The sequence below is a fragment of the Pristis pectinata genome, chromosome 1 (assembly GCF_009764475.1).
Source record: "Pristis pectinata isolate sPriPec2 chromosome 1, sPriPec2.1.pri, whole genome shotgun sequence".
NCBI lineage: Eukaryota > Metazoa > Chordata > Chondrichthyes > Rhinopristiformes > Pristidae > Pristis > Pristis pectinata.
Window position 1 is genome coordinate 70,766,839 of NC_067405.1, and position 13,425 is coordinate 70,780,263.

The window sequence follows — 13,425 nt, forward strand, 5'->3', positions numbered from 1 at the left end:
GACCTCACCTGGTTCCACCTATCACCTGCCAGCCTCTGTCTCACTCCTCCCTCACCTCTTTACACCGGCTATATCCCCTCTACACTCATGCAAGTCACCACCCAAAACATCGAGCATCCCTTCCCTTCCCACACACACTGTCTGACCTGCTGAGTCCTCCAGCAGTTTGTTTTTAGCTCCAGATTCCAGCATCTGCAGTCTCTCATGGGCTCCGGACACCCAAGCACAAAACCAACAACACCGCTGCACTGACAGAAGGTGTGCCCCACATCTCTGGAAGAGATTGCCCCACCATCAGGTGGGATGCGGAAGACAGGAAATTAAAAATCTGATGAAGGGGTGCAGAGCCGAGACATTAACCGTTTCCCTATCCACGGATGCTGCTTGACCTGCTGAGTTTATCCAGCACTGTCTTTTTAAGCCTGCCTGGTATTAATCGCAAAGAAGAGCAGGGGTATGTTTGTGAAGCAGACGGGCATCAGGAATAGCAGCCCTGGAATCTTACGTCAACCTTGGACAGGGCATCAGTTTAACTCATCTCTGAGAAAGTCTTCTTCTCTCTCTTCCCACGATCCATCAGGTTCGAGGATGACTTGCTTCCACTTCAGTTCTCTGGGTTGCGAGGCCAATGAAGGAACTGCAGACTCTGCCACTGGTGGGGCAGGAGGTGTTCCTTGGACCAAGTGGTTGGGCCATGTGGGCAGGTTCTGTGCTCCTTCCACCATTTTTACTTCTCTTCCTCAAGGCGGTAGGTGCCTTCCTAGATACGACGCCATCTCAAATGAACACAGGCTAGGGATTCGCACTATGGCAAATTTCCATCCCGGCAAGGAGGCTTTGAGGACATCCTTGCAGCATTTCCTCTGACCTTCTGGAAATATCTCTCACTGAATAGAAGGCCCTTGTCCAGAGACTAGTGTTGAGCATGCATATGATGTGCCCTGCCCATTGAAGTTGACCAAATGTAACCAGGGCCCCAACACGGAGGACGTTTGTCCTGGAGAGGATACTGTTGGTTCTGTAACCCTGCTAGTGGATTTGAAGAAACTTGCAGAGATAGCACTGGTGATATCTCTCTGGTTCAGTGGGTAGCCCAGAGCTTGGATGCATACAGAAGGACAGGGATCATTGCTGTCCGGTAGACCATGAACTCTGTGTGGGATTTGAGGTCTTTGCTTTTCTCAGGCACCCAATGGCTGCTTTGGTCTACTGGCGTCCACTGATGCTTGTCCTCCACGAGAGGTGGCATCCAAAATACAAGAGGTCCCAACTTCCCACGGTCTCATCATGGACCTTTACCTTCAGGAGATGGTGGTGGCAGGTTGACAGAGGAGGGTTTAAATTTTACAGGCAAGACCCATGCTACATTAAATGAATCTACAACTTCTGAATGTGTTCACAGGCACGTGCTGTCTGTGTAATAAAACTCAATGGCAAAATTTGGCCTGACTTTGGTTCTGGAGCGAAGGTGAAGGTTGAACATTTCCTATTTGGTCCGTGGATTAAATCCACTTCGGTGGGAAGCTTGTTGAGGGAGGAGATGCAATGAGGAAGACTGGGAAGAGGGTTGGAGTAATGATACAACTTTTTTCTACCCTGGTTGAATAGAAATCACAGCTTGCAAGTCAGCAGGTAGCAGACACGGAATGGAGACAAACTTGAGGAAGATGCTCCACAATCCCTCTCAGATGACAGAGCCAATGGGTTTAGCGAGGTCAAGAAAAGAACTATATACTGCGTTTGGGGCTGCTCCCTGCATTCCTCTTGGGACTTAGCAGGATCACTTTTGCTCCTCCTCTAGATGGAAGGAAACCACACTGTGATTTTTAGAGCAGCTCTTCAGCCACTGGGAGGTGGCCATTGAGAAGATCCTCTTTGCAGGCAGCAGGGAGACCCCTGAGTAGTTACTTTAATTGGATTTAATCTCCCTTTCCTCAGATGGCCATGTATGGTCCCCAGCACATCCTCCTCTTCCCAGATGCTGCAGCATCGGTTTCTTCGTATTCCCAGCTGTGTATTTACCACTGGCTGATGCAGCCCTGCATCTTTACTGCAAATTTATGCCCAAAGTTCCTCTCTGCCACATTTTAGAACTTCGCCATCTGTTCCCGAGGTCTCATTAATCTTCAGCAAGGACACACAGCTTTTCTAACCCTACCTCCAAGCTGCAAGACTGACCTGGATCAGTTGCTATGGGATTGCATCAAGGACGCCCACCTCAAGGTCTAAGCTGTCACCGAGGAGATCAAAGTTCCATTTCCAGCAGTCCCAGACCGTCTCTGTCCTCAAAAGGCTCTTGGCTCTCGGCAGGGAGGCCCTTGCTTCCTGGAGTTACAGAGCCTCAGCACGGCTGAAGACTCCACAGATGCCTTGCCTGATCTCCTGCATTCTTCCCACACACCATCTTTGCTCATGGAAGGCACCAACAATGCAAGGCTCTATCGGCGTTGCACTGAGCTGATCGGAACAGGATTTGAAACTCCAGTTCCTAAACTGCTACCAACCAAGTCACCAGTATGGCAGCGCAGGATAGAAACTAGCTTCTTGACATTAAGGTTACTGGTACATGGAGACTGATTGTATAAAAGGCAGTTCTGAATGTATGAACACAGAATGGGCTGTGAGAAGCATGTGCAGAAGCACATTGTGGAGCATGGACAGAGGGTCCCGACTGATTTAAAGCTGAAACTCCTTATCTGACCACCCAGCCACAACAAACAGATGGGCCCTGGCAAAGGAAAAAGAGTCAGGAATTTTCATCTGCAGCCTTCAGAAACTCTGTCAATGGAGCAGAGGCTTTCAACTGCAGTCTTAATCTCTTGTAAACATAGGCTCTGACATATCTAGCGATAAGATTGATAATTTATCTTTATCCAGCTCAAGTGATAAATGCACTGCTGGCAATAAGGGGGAAACAACGCAAAACCTTCTCTGATAAAAGGGACTTACATAAACAACTTGCAACGCTTTTAATGATCAACACATGCAGGGGCGGAAGTTATTATTCAGAGTGGTACCAACCAGCTTAAAGCTAGATTGCTACATTGCGTTTCGCAAATTATTTTTGCTGTAGTCTCTGCTCCTAAATATTGCCACAATGTTAAAAAAGAATTATTTGCCAATGCGTTGACTTATATTCAAGAACATTAGTACAATGTGGCTCTAATTTAGAGAATGACTGTTGCTTACACATTCTCCTCCACCTGTCCCTTCTGATCCATACTGTCTCCAGTCCTCAACGTTAGAATTCTCAGCCAGGCTTTACCCCTTGCCATCTCCTGGAGCTCTTTGAGATTTCGGAGTTCCTCCATTTCAAGCTTCCCCAATTTCTTTTGTCCTGCTATTTCTGCTGTATCTTCAGCAGCCCCAAGTTGGGGAATTTGCTCCCTAAACCATTCCACGCCCCTCCCCAGCGAGGATCTCCAAAATCTGCTTTTGATCGTCTATCCCAACTTCTCCTTATAAAATATCTGAGTAATCTTACTATATAACGATTCCATCCAAACACATTTAATTTTTGCAGCCTCTTTTATCCCAACAGACCACAACAAAGTCACACAGCACAACATGGGCGGCACAGTGGTGCAGCTAGTGGAGCCGCTGCTTAACAGCACCGGAGAACCAGGTTCAATTGTAACCTCCAGTGCTGTCGGTGTGGAGTTCGCACGTTTTCACTGTGACTGTGTAGGTTTCCCCCGGGTGCTCCAGTTTCCTCCTACATCCCAAATACATGCCAGTTGGTAGGTTAATTAGCCACTGTAAATTGCCCCTATTGTGTAGGTGAGTGGCAGAATCTGGGGGGAGTTGATGGGAATATGGGGAGAATAAAAGAGGGTATTAATGTAGGATTAATGGAAATCGGTGGTCGAGGGTTGGTGAGAATTTGATGGGCCAAAGGGCCTGTTTCCATGCAGTATGACCCTATGACTTTAGCAACACAATTGTCAAGTGCACCATAAGCTTTAGTGGATATTTGGTGACTACACCCCATTTCTGACAAAATTTGGGGGACTGTGAGAGAAAAAGAAAATTAATTAACCAACATTTTGTGAATGACCCTTCCCACATCTGGACCGAGGTTACTGACATGCTGAAGGAGCAGTGTTGCAAGCTTAAGGTCATTCTGACTTGAACAGCTTCCCGCACAGAGCAGTAATCTTCGATCGCCGACTTGGCTCATTTCAACCACATCCTTTGATGGGTGTTGAGATGCAAATAAATGGAATATTGTTGAAGGGAGTAAATTGGTTTGTAAACATGGAGAATGTTAACAAGAACAAAGCTTAGATACACTTTTAATAGCCTTTGAAACACAGAAGTAAGGAGACTTAATGGATTACAGACCCTTTAAAAAGGATTTTTTTCTACCCCTGTTACTAAATGTACAACTCATGAATGCCCTTACTGAGTTTCTTTTGGCAGTTCTGAACCATCCAATCCCACCTCCGTCCTAGACGTCCTGAAAAAGTTCAAACATGATGTTTCAGAAAGTCCGCCATAATCCTTTTCAGTTCAAGTCAGGACACATTTTGGCCCTTGTTCAAGGAGATTTGCTGCCTCTCAAACTTGCAGAAAGGATAATACAGATTGCACTAATAAGGAGATGTTAGCTGATGCAATCTTCAACATACCAAACCTTTAAAGAGGTGACATTTCAAGGAAAACAGCTTTCACTCTGAGGTTTACCACAACGGGTGGCAGTGACACAGCTGGTAGAGCCACTGCCTCTCAGAGCCAGGTATCCTGGTTCGATCCTGACCTCGGGTGCTGTCTGTGTGGAGTTTGCACATTCTCCCTGTGAGAGTGTGGGTTCCCTATAGGTCCTCCAGTTTGATTCCACAAGTCGTAGTATTGCACTTGTTGTTTAGACTGATAGTGTAATTCCCATTCTCAGCTTGTACAACAATATGCATTTACATTGCTCCTTTAATATAGCAAAGTTAGTTAGCAGACAAAAGCAATACCAAACCGCAAAGAAATATCATGTGGGAAGAGGGCAGGTTTTAAGGGGTAGCTTAGAAGGAAAGAGAGAGGGGTAGAGTTATTGAAGACTTAGTCAGGTTACAGCAAGGCCTCTAATAGAAAGTGCGCAAACAATTAAAAGCAATATTCACCTGCCACCCTACACTGTGTAAGCACCCAGAGGAAGGAACAGTATCAACCAATAGAAGAAGAATCCAGAGAGCTAACTAGAAGAGCAGAGGCATAAAGATTTCAGGGATTTCCTTTGAGTGAAAGGAAACTGATGTGGAAATTGATATGAAAAAAACAACAAAGTGGAGAGGTTGGGGGTGTGGCTGGAATTGCTGGCACTGATAAGAGGGGGGAGGGGAAAGAAGACATGGATAAATGAATGGAGCAGTCAGAGCCTTAGAGCAAGATTATGTTATGGACAGAAAAAGAATTATGATTCCAGTGCTGAAGGATAACTGACTGGTAAATGGAATTATTATGGATATGTTCCTGATGGTCAGCATGGACACCGTGGGCTGAAGGGCCTGCTTCTGTGCTATATATGTCTCTATGAATAGATGGCAATGGGTGCGAAGGGAACAATGCAGGGCAGCAACACTTCAGACACACTGCAGGACTGGTGGCTCCAGAGACAAAAGGCGCTCTGGAGGCAATACAAACGTGCATGGAGGCAAGGTGTGGTGGGAGGCAGACGATTTGGGCACTGGAGAACACAGGGTTTACAGCTCAGTTCCGGCTTCAGATGTGCCACAACATCCACCAACACTTGGGTCAGCTCAGGCAAGTGGGACTGGAGGGGAAAAGCAGAGGATTGGTGGGGGCCAAACAGAATGTTTTGAGTCACCCGAGTTCAACCAGAGAAGACACTAGCACAGCCACAAATGAGTAACGCAACAAGATGCTGATGCAAAAACTAACTCTCAAAGTCAAAGTCAAGTTTATTGTCATATGCACAGGTGCAAACATGTACCTGTGCATATGACAATAAACGACAATGAACAACTTACTTGCAGCAGCATCACAGGCAGATAGCATCATATAAGCAGCATTCACAAGAAAAACACAAATTAAACATAAATTATACTAATTTTTACAAGAACACAATCAGAGAAGAAAAAAAAAGTCCATTTTAACATAAAGTGGTCAAAAGTGTTCATAGTGTTGCTAAACTGTAGTGGTTAGGGTTTTGCCAGTTGGTTCAGGAACCAAATGGCTGAAGGGAAGTAGCTGTTCTTGAACCCGGTGGTGTGGGACTTCAAGCTTCTGTACCTCCTGCTCAACGGTAGCTGCGAAAAGATGGCATGGCCCGGATGGTGGGGATCTTTGATGATAGATGTTGCCTTCTTGAGGTAGCGCCTCCTGTAAATATCACCACTGGTGGGGAGGGATGTGCCCCTGATGTACTGGGCAGAGTCCACTACTCTCTGCAGCTTCTTACATTCCTACGTGTTCAGATTGTCATACCAGACCATGATGCAACCAGTTAGGATACTTTCAACAGTGCATCTGTAGAAATTTGTTAAGAGTATTCAGTGACAAACTGAACCTCCTTAACCTCATAAGAAAGTAAAGAAACTGGCGTGCTTTCCTTATGATTGCATCTATGTGCTGAGTCCAGTAAAGGTCATCTGATATGTTAATGTCCAGGAATTTAAAGCTGCTGACTCTCTCCACCACCGATCCCCCAATGTAAACTGGGGCATGTTCACCCTCCTTCCCTTTCCTGAAGTCAACAAACAGCTCTTTAGTTTTGCTGACATTGAGCAAGAGGTTGTTGTTGCAGCACCACTTACCCAGGTGTCCTATCTCGCTCCATGGGAAGATACTAGTGGGTGATTTGTATACTGACTTTGACCTGGTTTGACCATCCGAAGGTACTTTGCAGAAGGAATTTAGATCAGATGGCTAAAGCCAAGCCCAGTGTCCTAAAAAGCAGATGGAGGTCAACAGGCAGAGACCTCGGGGGAAGAAATTCTACAGCAGAAGACCTTGGCAACACAAGAAGAGCAGCCAATAGTCGAATGATTAAAATCAACATTCTGCAAGAATGGGAGAAATAGGAGTCTGTGCAAGAACCGAGAGGTTACCCACAGCCTAAGAAGGTGGTGAAGGCAGATACTCTCACAACATTTAAGAAACATTTGGACAAGCACTTGAATTGCCAAGGCATCATAGGCTATCCACCAAGTGCTGATAAATGGGATTAGTATAAATAGGTACTTGGGGGTTGGCATAGACATGGTGGGCCAAAGGGGTCATCTCTATGCTATATGGGTGTATGAATTAGAGAGGGCGAGGTCATGAGGGATTTGAAGGATGAGATTTTTTTTAAAAATTCAACATTTTGCTGGACTGGGAGCCAATAATGGACAAGCTGGTATTCTGGAGCAACACACAAAATGCTGGAGTTTGTGTATTGCTCCAGATTCCAGCAACTGCAGTCTCTTACATCTCCAAGCAGGTATTCTGGGATGGATAGGAATGAGACCTATGCACGCTGGTCCCACCAAATTGCCGAAGACTTTGCACCATGTATATAGTGATCTAGTATTTGTGCACATTACTGGGAAAACATTTAAACCACAGAAACTTTAATCTCAGTCTAGCCTGGTTTAACTACTGGATCAACTTGCAAATGAGTTTATACATAAAGGCTGTAGCACCCTGACTTCCTCCTGAATCAGTCTGTTGTGGGTTCCAGTCCAGAGACAAAATCCAGGCTGACATTCCAGGAACGCTGCGCTGTTATAGGTGGTGTATTCAGGATGAGACAAAGGTCCCACTTGACCACACTGGTGCACATGAAAGGTCTCTCAGTACTATTTCAGTGAAGAGCCATGACAGGTACAATGACTCAACCCCCAACTTCTGTCCTGCACCACACTGGTGTCCTACGTAGAATTTATTCCTCAACCTTTGTGGCAGCTTGCTATGTGTGTGACACCCATCCGCCATTACAAAAGGGACTTTATTGGCTCTGAAGCACTTTAAGATAAGTAGGAATGCAACTGTTAAATAAACAGCAATGATGAAAAGTTGAAGGAGACTGGGCAGGCTGATTTAAACCATAATAATTTTAAATGTTTTGCTTTTATTAAAAGAGAATTTGAGTGCAGAAGCAATATCATCTTCCTGCAATGACATTGAACCTGGAGTATGGTGTACAGTTTTTTAGTCCCCTTACCCAAAAAGGAGAGAGTTCAATGAAAATTCACCAAACTGATTTCCATGACAGATAGTTTGTGTATGAGAAGATTGAGTTGTCCAGATCTGTATTCACTAAAGTTTAGCAGAATGAGAGGTATTCGCATTGAAACTTGCAAAATTCTTACACGGCTCAACAGGGAAGATATTTCTCCTGGCTGGGGATTGGTGTCGAGAAACACAAGATGCAGTGTCAGAATAAGGGGCTGGACACTGAGGACTGAGATGACAAGATATTTCTTTGGAATTCTCTTTCCCGAAGTGCTATGTAGACTTAATCATTAAGTTCATCCACATTAGAGATCAACAGATGCCTGGATATTAAAGGGAAGCCGGTGTTATGGAGATAGGACAGGAAAAGGACAGAGGTAGGAGGTCAGCCATGATTTTGATGGATGGCAGAGCAGGCTAGAGGGACCAGATGACCTACTCCTGCTCCTAAATCCAAAGCTCTTATGTCTTATTTCACAACAGGCATTAGCTGTCAATTATCTGTAACCCCTCTCCCACTGGCAAAAAGAATCACAGACTATATAAAGGTGTTTATACAGAGCCAATGTAATCACTCAGTGGACAGTCACAATGTCCCACAAGTCATTCAAGGTTTGAAAAGCGATCAAGCCCTGTAGATATTATAATAACTTTGGAAAGTTCTGTGGGCTCCGAAGGAGCAGTAACCCAGAAGGATTTCAGATTTACTTCTTAAAATGTGAAACACTACACAACTAATGCAAAAGAATTGCACAAAAGTCAACCACTCCATTAAAAACAAGGAAATGCTGTTTAAGTCATTAAGTTTTGTGCTTCATTGGGAAAATAAATCAGTTTCTGGTGCCTCCTGTAATAGAGCAATGTGAAAGGCAATATTCCCAATACAGTGCAGACTCCATGCCCCAATTTCAATCTCAAGAACCATTAATCGGTGTATATATGGCAGCCATACCCTTGCCTCAAGACAGACCTGACTAAGCGACTTTCAACATAATTTGACAAGATATTTTTCATCAAGGAATTAATGATTGCTCTCCATACAGGTCTTCACCTACACACATGGTTGACACAGAGTCACCCAAAACTCTGGGGCCCCACATCCCAACCTGCACGATCTCTTTCACCTTTTACCTTCTAAGTTTGCCAACTGACACCGGCAATGTTCTCATTGCAAAATCATTGTCCTCACATGCCACTCCTCTTCTATAACCATCTGCGCCCCTACAACACTCCAGAATCTGCCGAGGTATAGGAGACTGCAGATTCTGGAATCTGGAGAAACAAACTATCTGCTGAAGGACCTCAGTGGGACGAGCAGCATCTGTGGGAGGAAAGGAATTGTCAATATCTCTGCTCGAAACCCTGCATCAGGACTCAATGTAGGGTTTCAATCCAAACGTCGACAATTCTCCCCCCACCAGATGCTGTTTGACCCACCAAGTTCCTCCGGCAGTTTGTTTGTTACTCCAAAATCTGCGCCTATTTTCACCTTTACTGCACCCCCATTTTCCTTGCTCCCATCATTGGTCGCTCTACCTTCAACTCCAAACTCCACATTCCCTCTCCGCCTTCCCTCAAAGGGTAGGCCTTGAAATCTATTCCAATATTTCCTTCTGTGGCCTGGTGTCAAACATTGTCTGAGCACTGTGAGATGTTTCACAACTGTTAAAGTCTAATACATAAATTCTAATTGTTGCTGAATCAGTTTCGTTGATAAACCGTACACATTGATGTGCCTTCATATATGATTCACCATTCTCTCCCCACCCTACTCTAACAGATGACTGTACAGACAACTCCTTTCCCCAGTCACAACTAATACCAGGTACATCTGTCTCAGAGTTTATGCCTCATTGTTCCTGTACATCTTGCCTCTCAAACAGTTCAGCAAGGAAACATGATTGGCATTGATACATTGTACTAGAATGCATTGATTTGGTAGTACAATGTAGAGAAAGATGTGTACCAATTGCATTTCCTGTGTATAGTATGAATAAGGAATATGTTTAAAATAAGGAAGTTTCCATGCATCCTGCATGAACCACATGCTCAAGTCCACTCACTCTCAACACCTCATCCCACTGTAAAATTGTCACCACTTCCCCCATGCATTCTCATGCCCTGCCACACTGAGAGATTACATTTTGACTTTTCTGTCAGACAAGCACCTTCCACCACCTGAAAGTGTTGTGAAGGGAAAGCTAAATCCATCATCTGTACACCACAACACCCTTTATTAAGGATCAACCATGGGCAGCCAATGCCTCTCTTTAGTCAAACAGAGGGGCACAAAGGAAAGCTAGTCCTCTGTAAGAGACTGAACCAGTACAGCCATTCACTGTCCAAGGTCATTTTGAAGCTAATGAAGTGCTTCAAGTGCTGTTGCTATGGCAGCAGAAATAATAACTAATATCCACACAGCAAGACCCCACAAGCAGCAATGAGTTAAATGGCCAGATAACAGCGCCACAGAGGCACTGCTTGTAGACCACTGCCTCACAACCAGAGACCTCGGTTCAATCCTGCAAGTTCTCCCTGTGACCCCATGGGTTTCCTCCCACATCCCAAACATGTGTAGGTTGGTAGGTTAATTGTCCATGGTGAGTTAACCCCTTAGTGTGCAGGCAACTAGTAGAATCTGGGGGGGGGGGGGGGGGGGAGAGAGAGGCTGATGAGAATGTGGGGAGAATAAAAAACAAATGAGATGTGGAAATGGCAGCTGATGGCCAGCATGGACTCAGTGGGCCGAAGGGCCCATTTCCATTCCATCACTCTAAATCTGTCGACTGTTAGTGGTTGAAAATGAAATATTGACCAGGGCACAGGGAAAAGTCCAGTGACCTTCTTCCAAAAAAAAAGGTCGGGTGTCTTTTATGTTCCCAAGAGGGTGAACCGGCACTGAATATCTCAGCTGACAGACCGCAATGACAGTTCAGCACACCTTCTCCCCCCCCCCCCCACCCCCCCAACTGTGTTGTCAGCCTTTTATTGTGCTTCCAGGTCTCTGTGGCTCAAGCGCACCACCTTTTGACTTGGGGAGGGAGTATGCTGCCTCTTTTGGTGCACACTCGAGCCTATATCACAGCCTGCAGCTGAGTCACAGGCAGGCACATGTCACATGCAAAGCAGGATCTCAGTCATATTCATTTGCCCATTCATGGGGAGGGGAGAAAGAGGACCTCTGAGGCAGAGCTTGGGATCTCACTAACACTCTTATCAGCATTTCATTCCAACCAACACCACAGAGGCAGATTACCCAGTCACTCCCTCATTCCCACCTGTGGGGTTCAGGTTCTGTTGACTTCATCCCCTACATCACAATTAATACATTTACTCTCACAACATTTAAGAAGCATCTAGACCAGCACTTGAATTGCCAAGACAGAGAAGGCTCCAGACCAAAAGCAGGTGAATGGGACTAGTATAGGTAAGCACAATGGTTGGCGAGTACACCATTGGCTGACGGGCCTGTTGCTGTGCTGAGTGTTTCTGTGATGTTTCACAGACTCGTGCACTCCGAGATCACAGAAGGCAGGTCTTTCTTTTGGGATCACCGTGGGCCACAGCACCAAACTGCCCGCCAGCTCTTTGGAGATCCATAGATTTCCAGAACAAAACAGCCCATGGCTCAAATCTACACACTGTAGCAAACACGCACACCTGGGCAACAACTAAAGCTCAGCAAAAGGAATCAGAGGGCCTGGAAATTTTCCACAAAGATCAGACCAGGGCTGAGATGACACCCATCTTTAAAGGTTATAGATATCAGGACCCCTTCACTAGATAAGGCTGAAGGATCACTTGATAGGGCCCCTTCAGATCATGAATCGGTTTCGCAGGGGAGGCGAATGCTCCAACAACTGATGTTGAGCAGTGAGAAATTTCTCTTTCAAGAGAGATTACCGTGTTCACCACACAGGGACTGGTCTAAACTAGCAGCTGCATTTAAGGGGAAGATAAGGACATGGGAGAAAGGCGCAGCAGAGATGCCTAAAATAGGTTGAAGTGGGCTGAAGTGAAGTAGAAACAACGGCAGAGACCATAGGGCAGAGACCTGTATATTCCATGTAAATCAATGCAACAGGGAGCCAACGCTTAAACACACGGGACAGTTCAAACACATCCCACCAGCAAGTTCCATAGGTTTCTCTTGCACACTCCCGTTATCTCACAACCTTCCCAAAGTTTCCGTCAGGGGCAGGCAGCTTCCAAAACTCCGCCGTGAGAAAGCCCCGAAGCTTACGGTAACCCGGGTACATTGATTTATTCAAGCTTCCTTGCCCAATCCCTAAAACCGACACAAGCTCCAGACTCCCAAACACACTGTTAAACCCAAGCTCCCCACGGATCCCCAAAACTTGCACATAACTATTGCCTTAGTGTGCTGACTCTTTGCAAAGAGGGACATACAGATTAGAAGCAATCTGGTTGAACAATTCGCCCCGTTCCCTGCACGCACACACACACTTCACCTGGATCCTGGGACGCTGTGGGAACACCGAGAAACAGAACGAGAAAGATCGCTGGCTTCCACTGCAGTAGGCACCTGCGAAGAGTGGACGGGGGAAACAGTTTGAAACACACGCAAAAGTTTTTTTTTAGTTTTTTAAGTGTCGGGGTAAGTTTTCCTAACTGGTGAAAGCAGCACGGACAGATAGGGACACTCACCTCCTCCCATGCATGGCTGCGGCTTGCACAAAGCAGTACCCAGCAGAAATGTGGGACTTGTATTTCCCAACCGCGGCTGAACAGCTGACTCAAGAACAGCAAGTATTTGAAAGAGAGAGAGAGAAAGAGAGCGGGTGGGGTGGGGGGGGGGAGGCAGAGAGGCGGGCAAAGAGTATTAACTCTCTCTGCCCCGGGCTATGGAATTCCCCTGGGTCCTATCGCCTGGTCAACCAAAAGTCATCAAATCCATCTCTTTTAAGGTTTTACAATAATAAATGGCTGGGTGTCTTTAATTCAAACCTAATGTACACATCTATTTGGACCGGGGAGGAAGGGTGGGAAGGGCGAAAGATTATTCCATGGGCATGCGTCCTCCCTCTGTCCTGTGCCCTGATCTCAGGCTCCACATAGGAAGAGACTTGCATTTGAAAGTCAAAGATAACACTGCAGATACTGGAAATCTGAATTACAAGCAGAACATGTAAATGGAAACAGTCAGCAGGTCAGGCAGCATATGTGGAAAAATAGTTCATGTTCAGTCTAGATGAAGGGTCTCGACCCGAAACATCGACTGTCCATTTCCTTCCA

At 45.7% G+C, this 13,425-nt stretch overlaps 1 protein-coding gene across 2 annotated transcripts in view; it reads right to left on the minus strand.

Moving 5' to 3' along the window:
• Positions 1-12,966, minus strand: part of LOC127568548 (collagen alpha-1(XVIII) chain-like) — a 308,942-nt gene extending 295,976 nt beyond the window's left edge. For both annotated transcript variants that reach the window (XM_052012503.1, XM_052012510.1), the window contains exons 1-2: positions 12,838-12,966; positions 12,642-12,715 (exon numbers count right to left, since the gene is read on the minus strand). In XM_052012503.1, coding sequence (XP_051868463.1) covers positions 12,642-12,715; positions 12,838-12,851 — 88 coding nt within the window. In that variant the 5' untranslated portion in view covers positions 12,852-12,966. The remainder of the gene's footprint in view (positions 1-12,641; positions 12,716-12,837) is intronic.
• Positions 12,967-13,425: the final 459 nt, after the last annotated feature.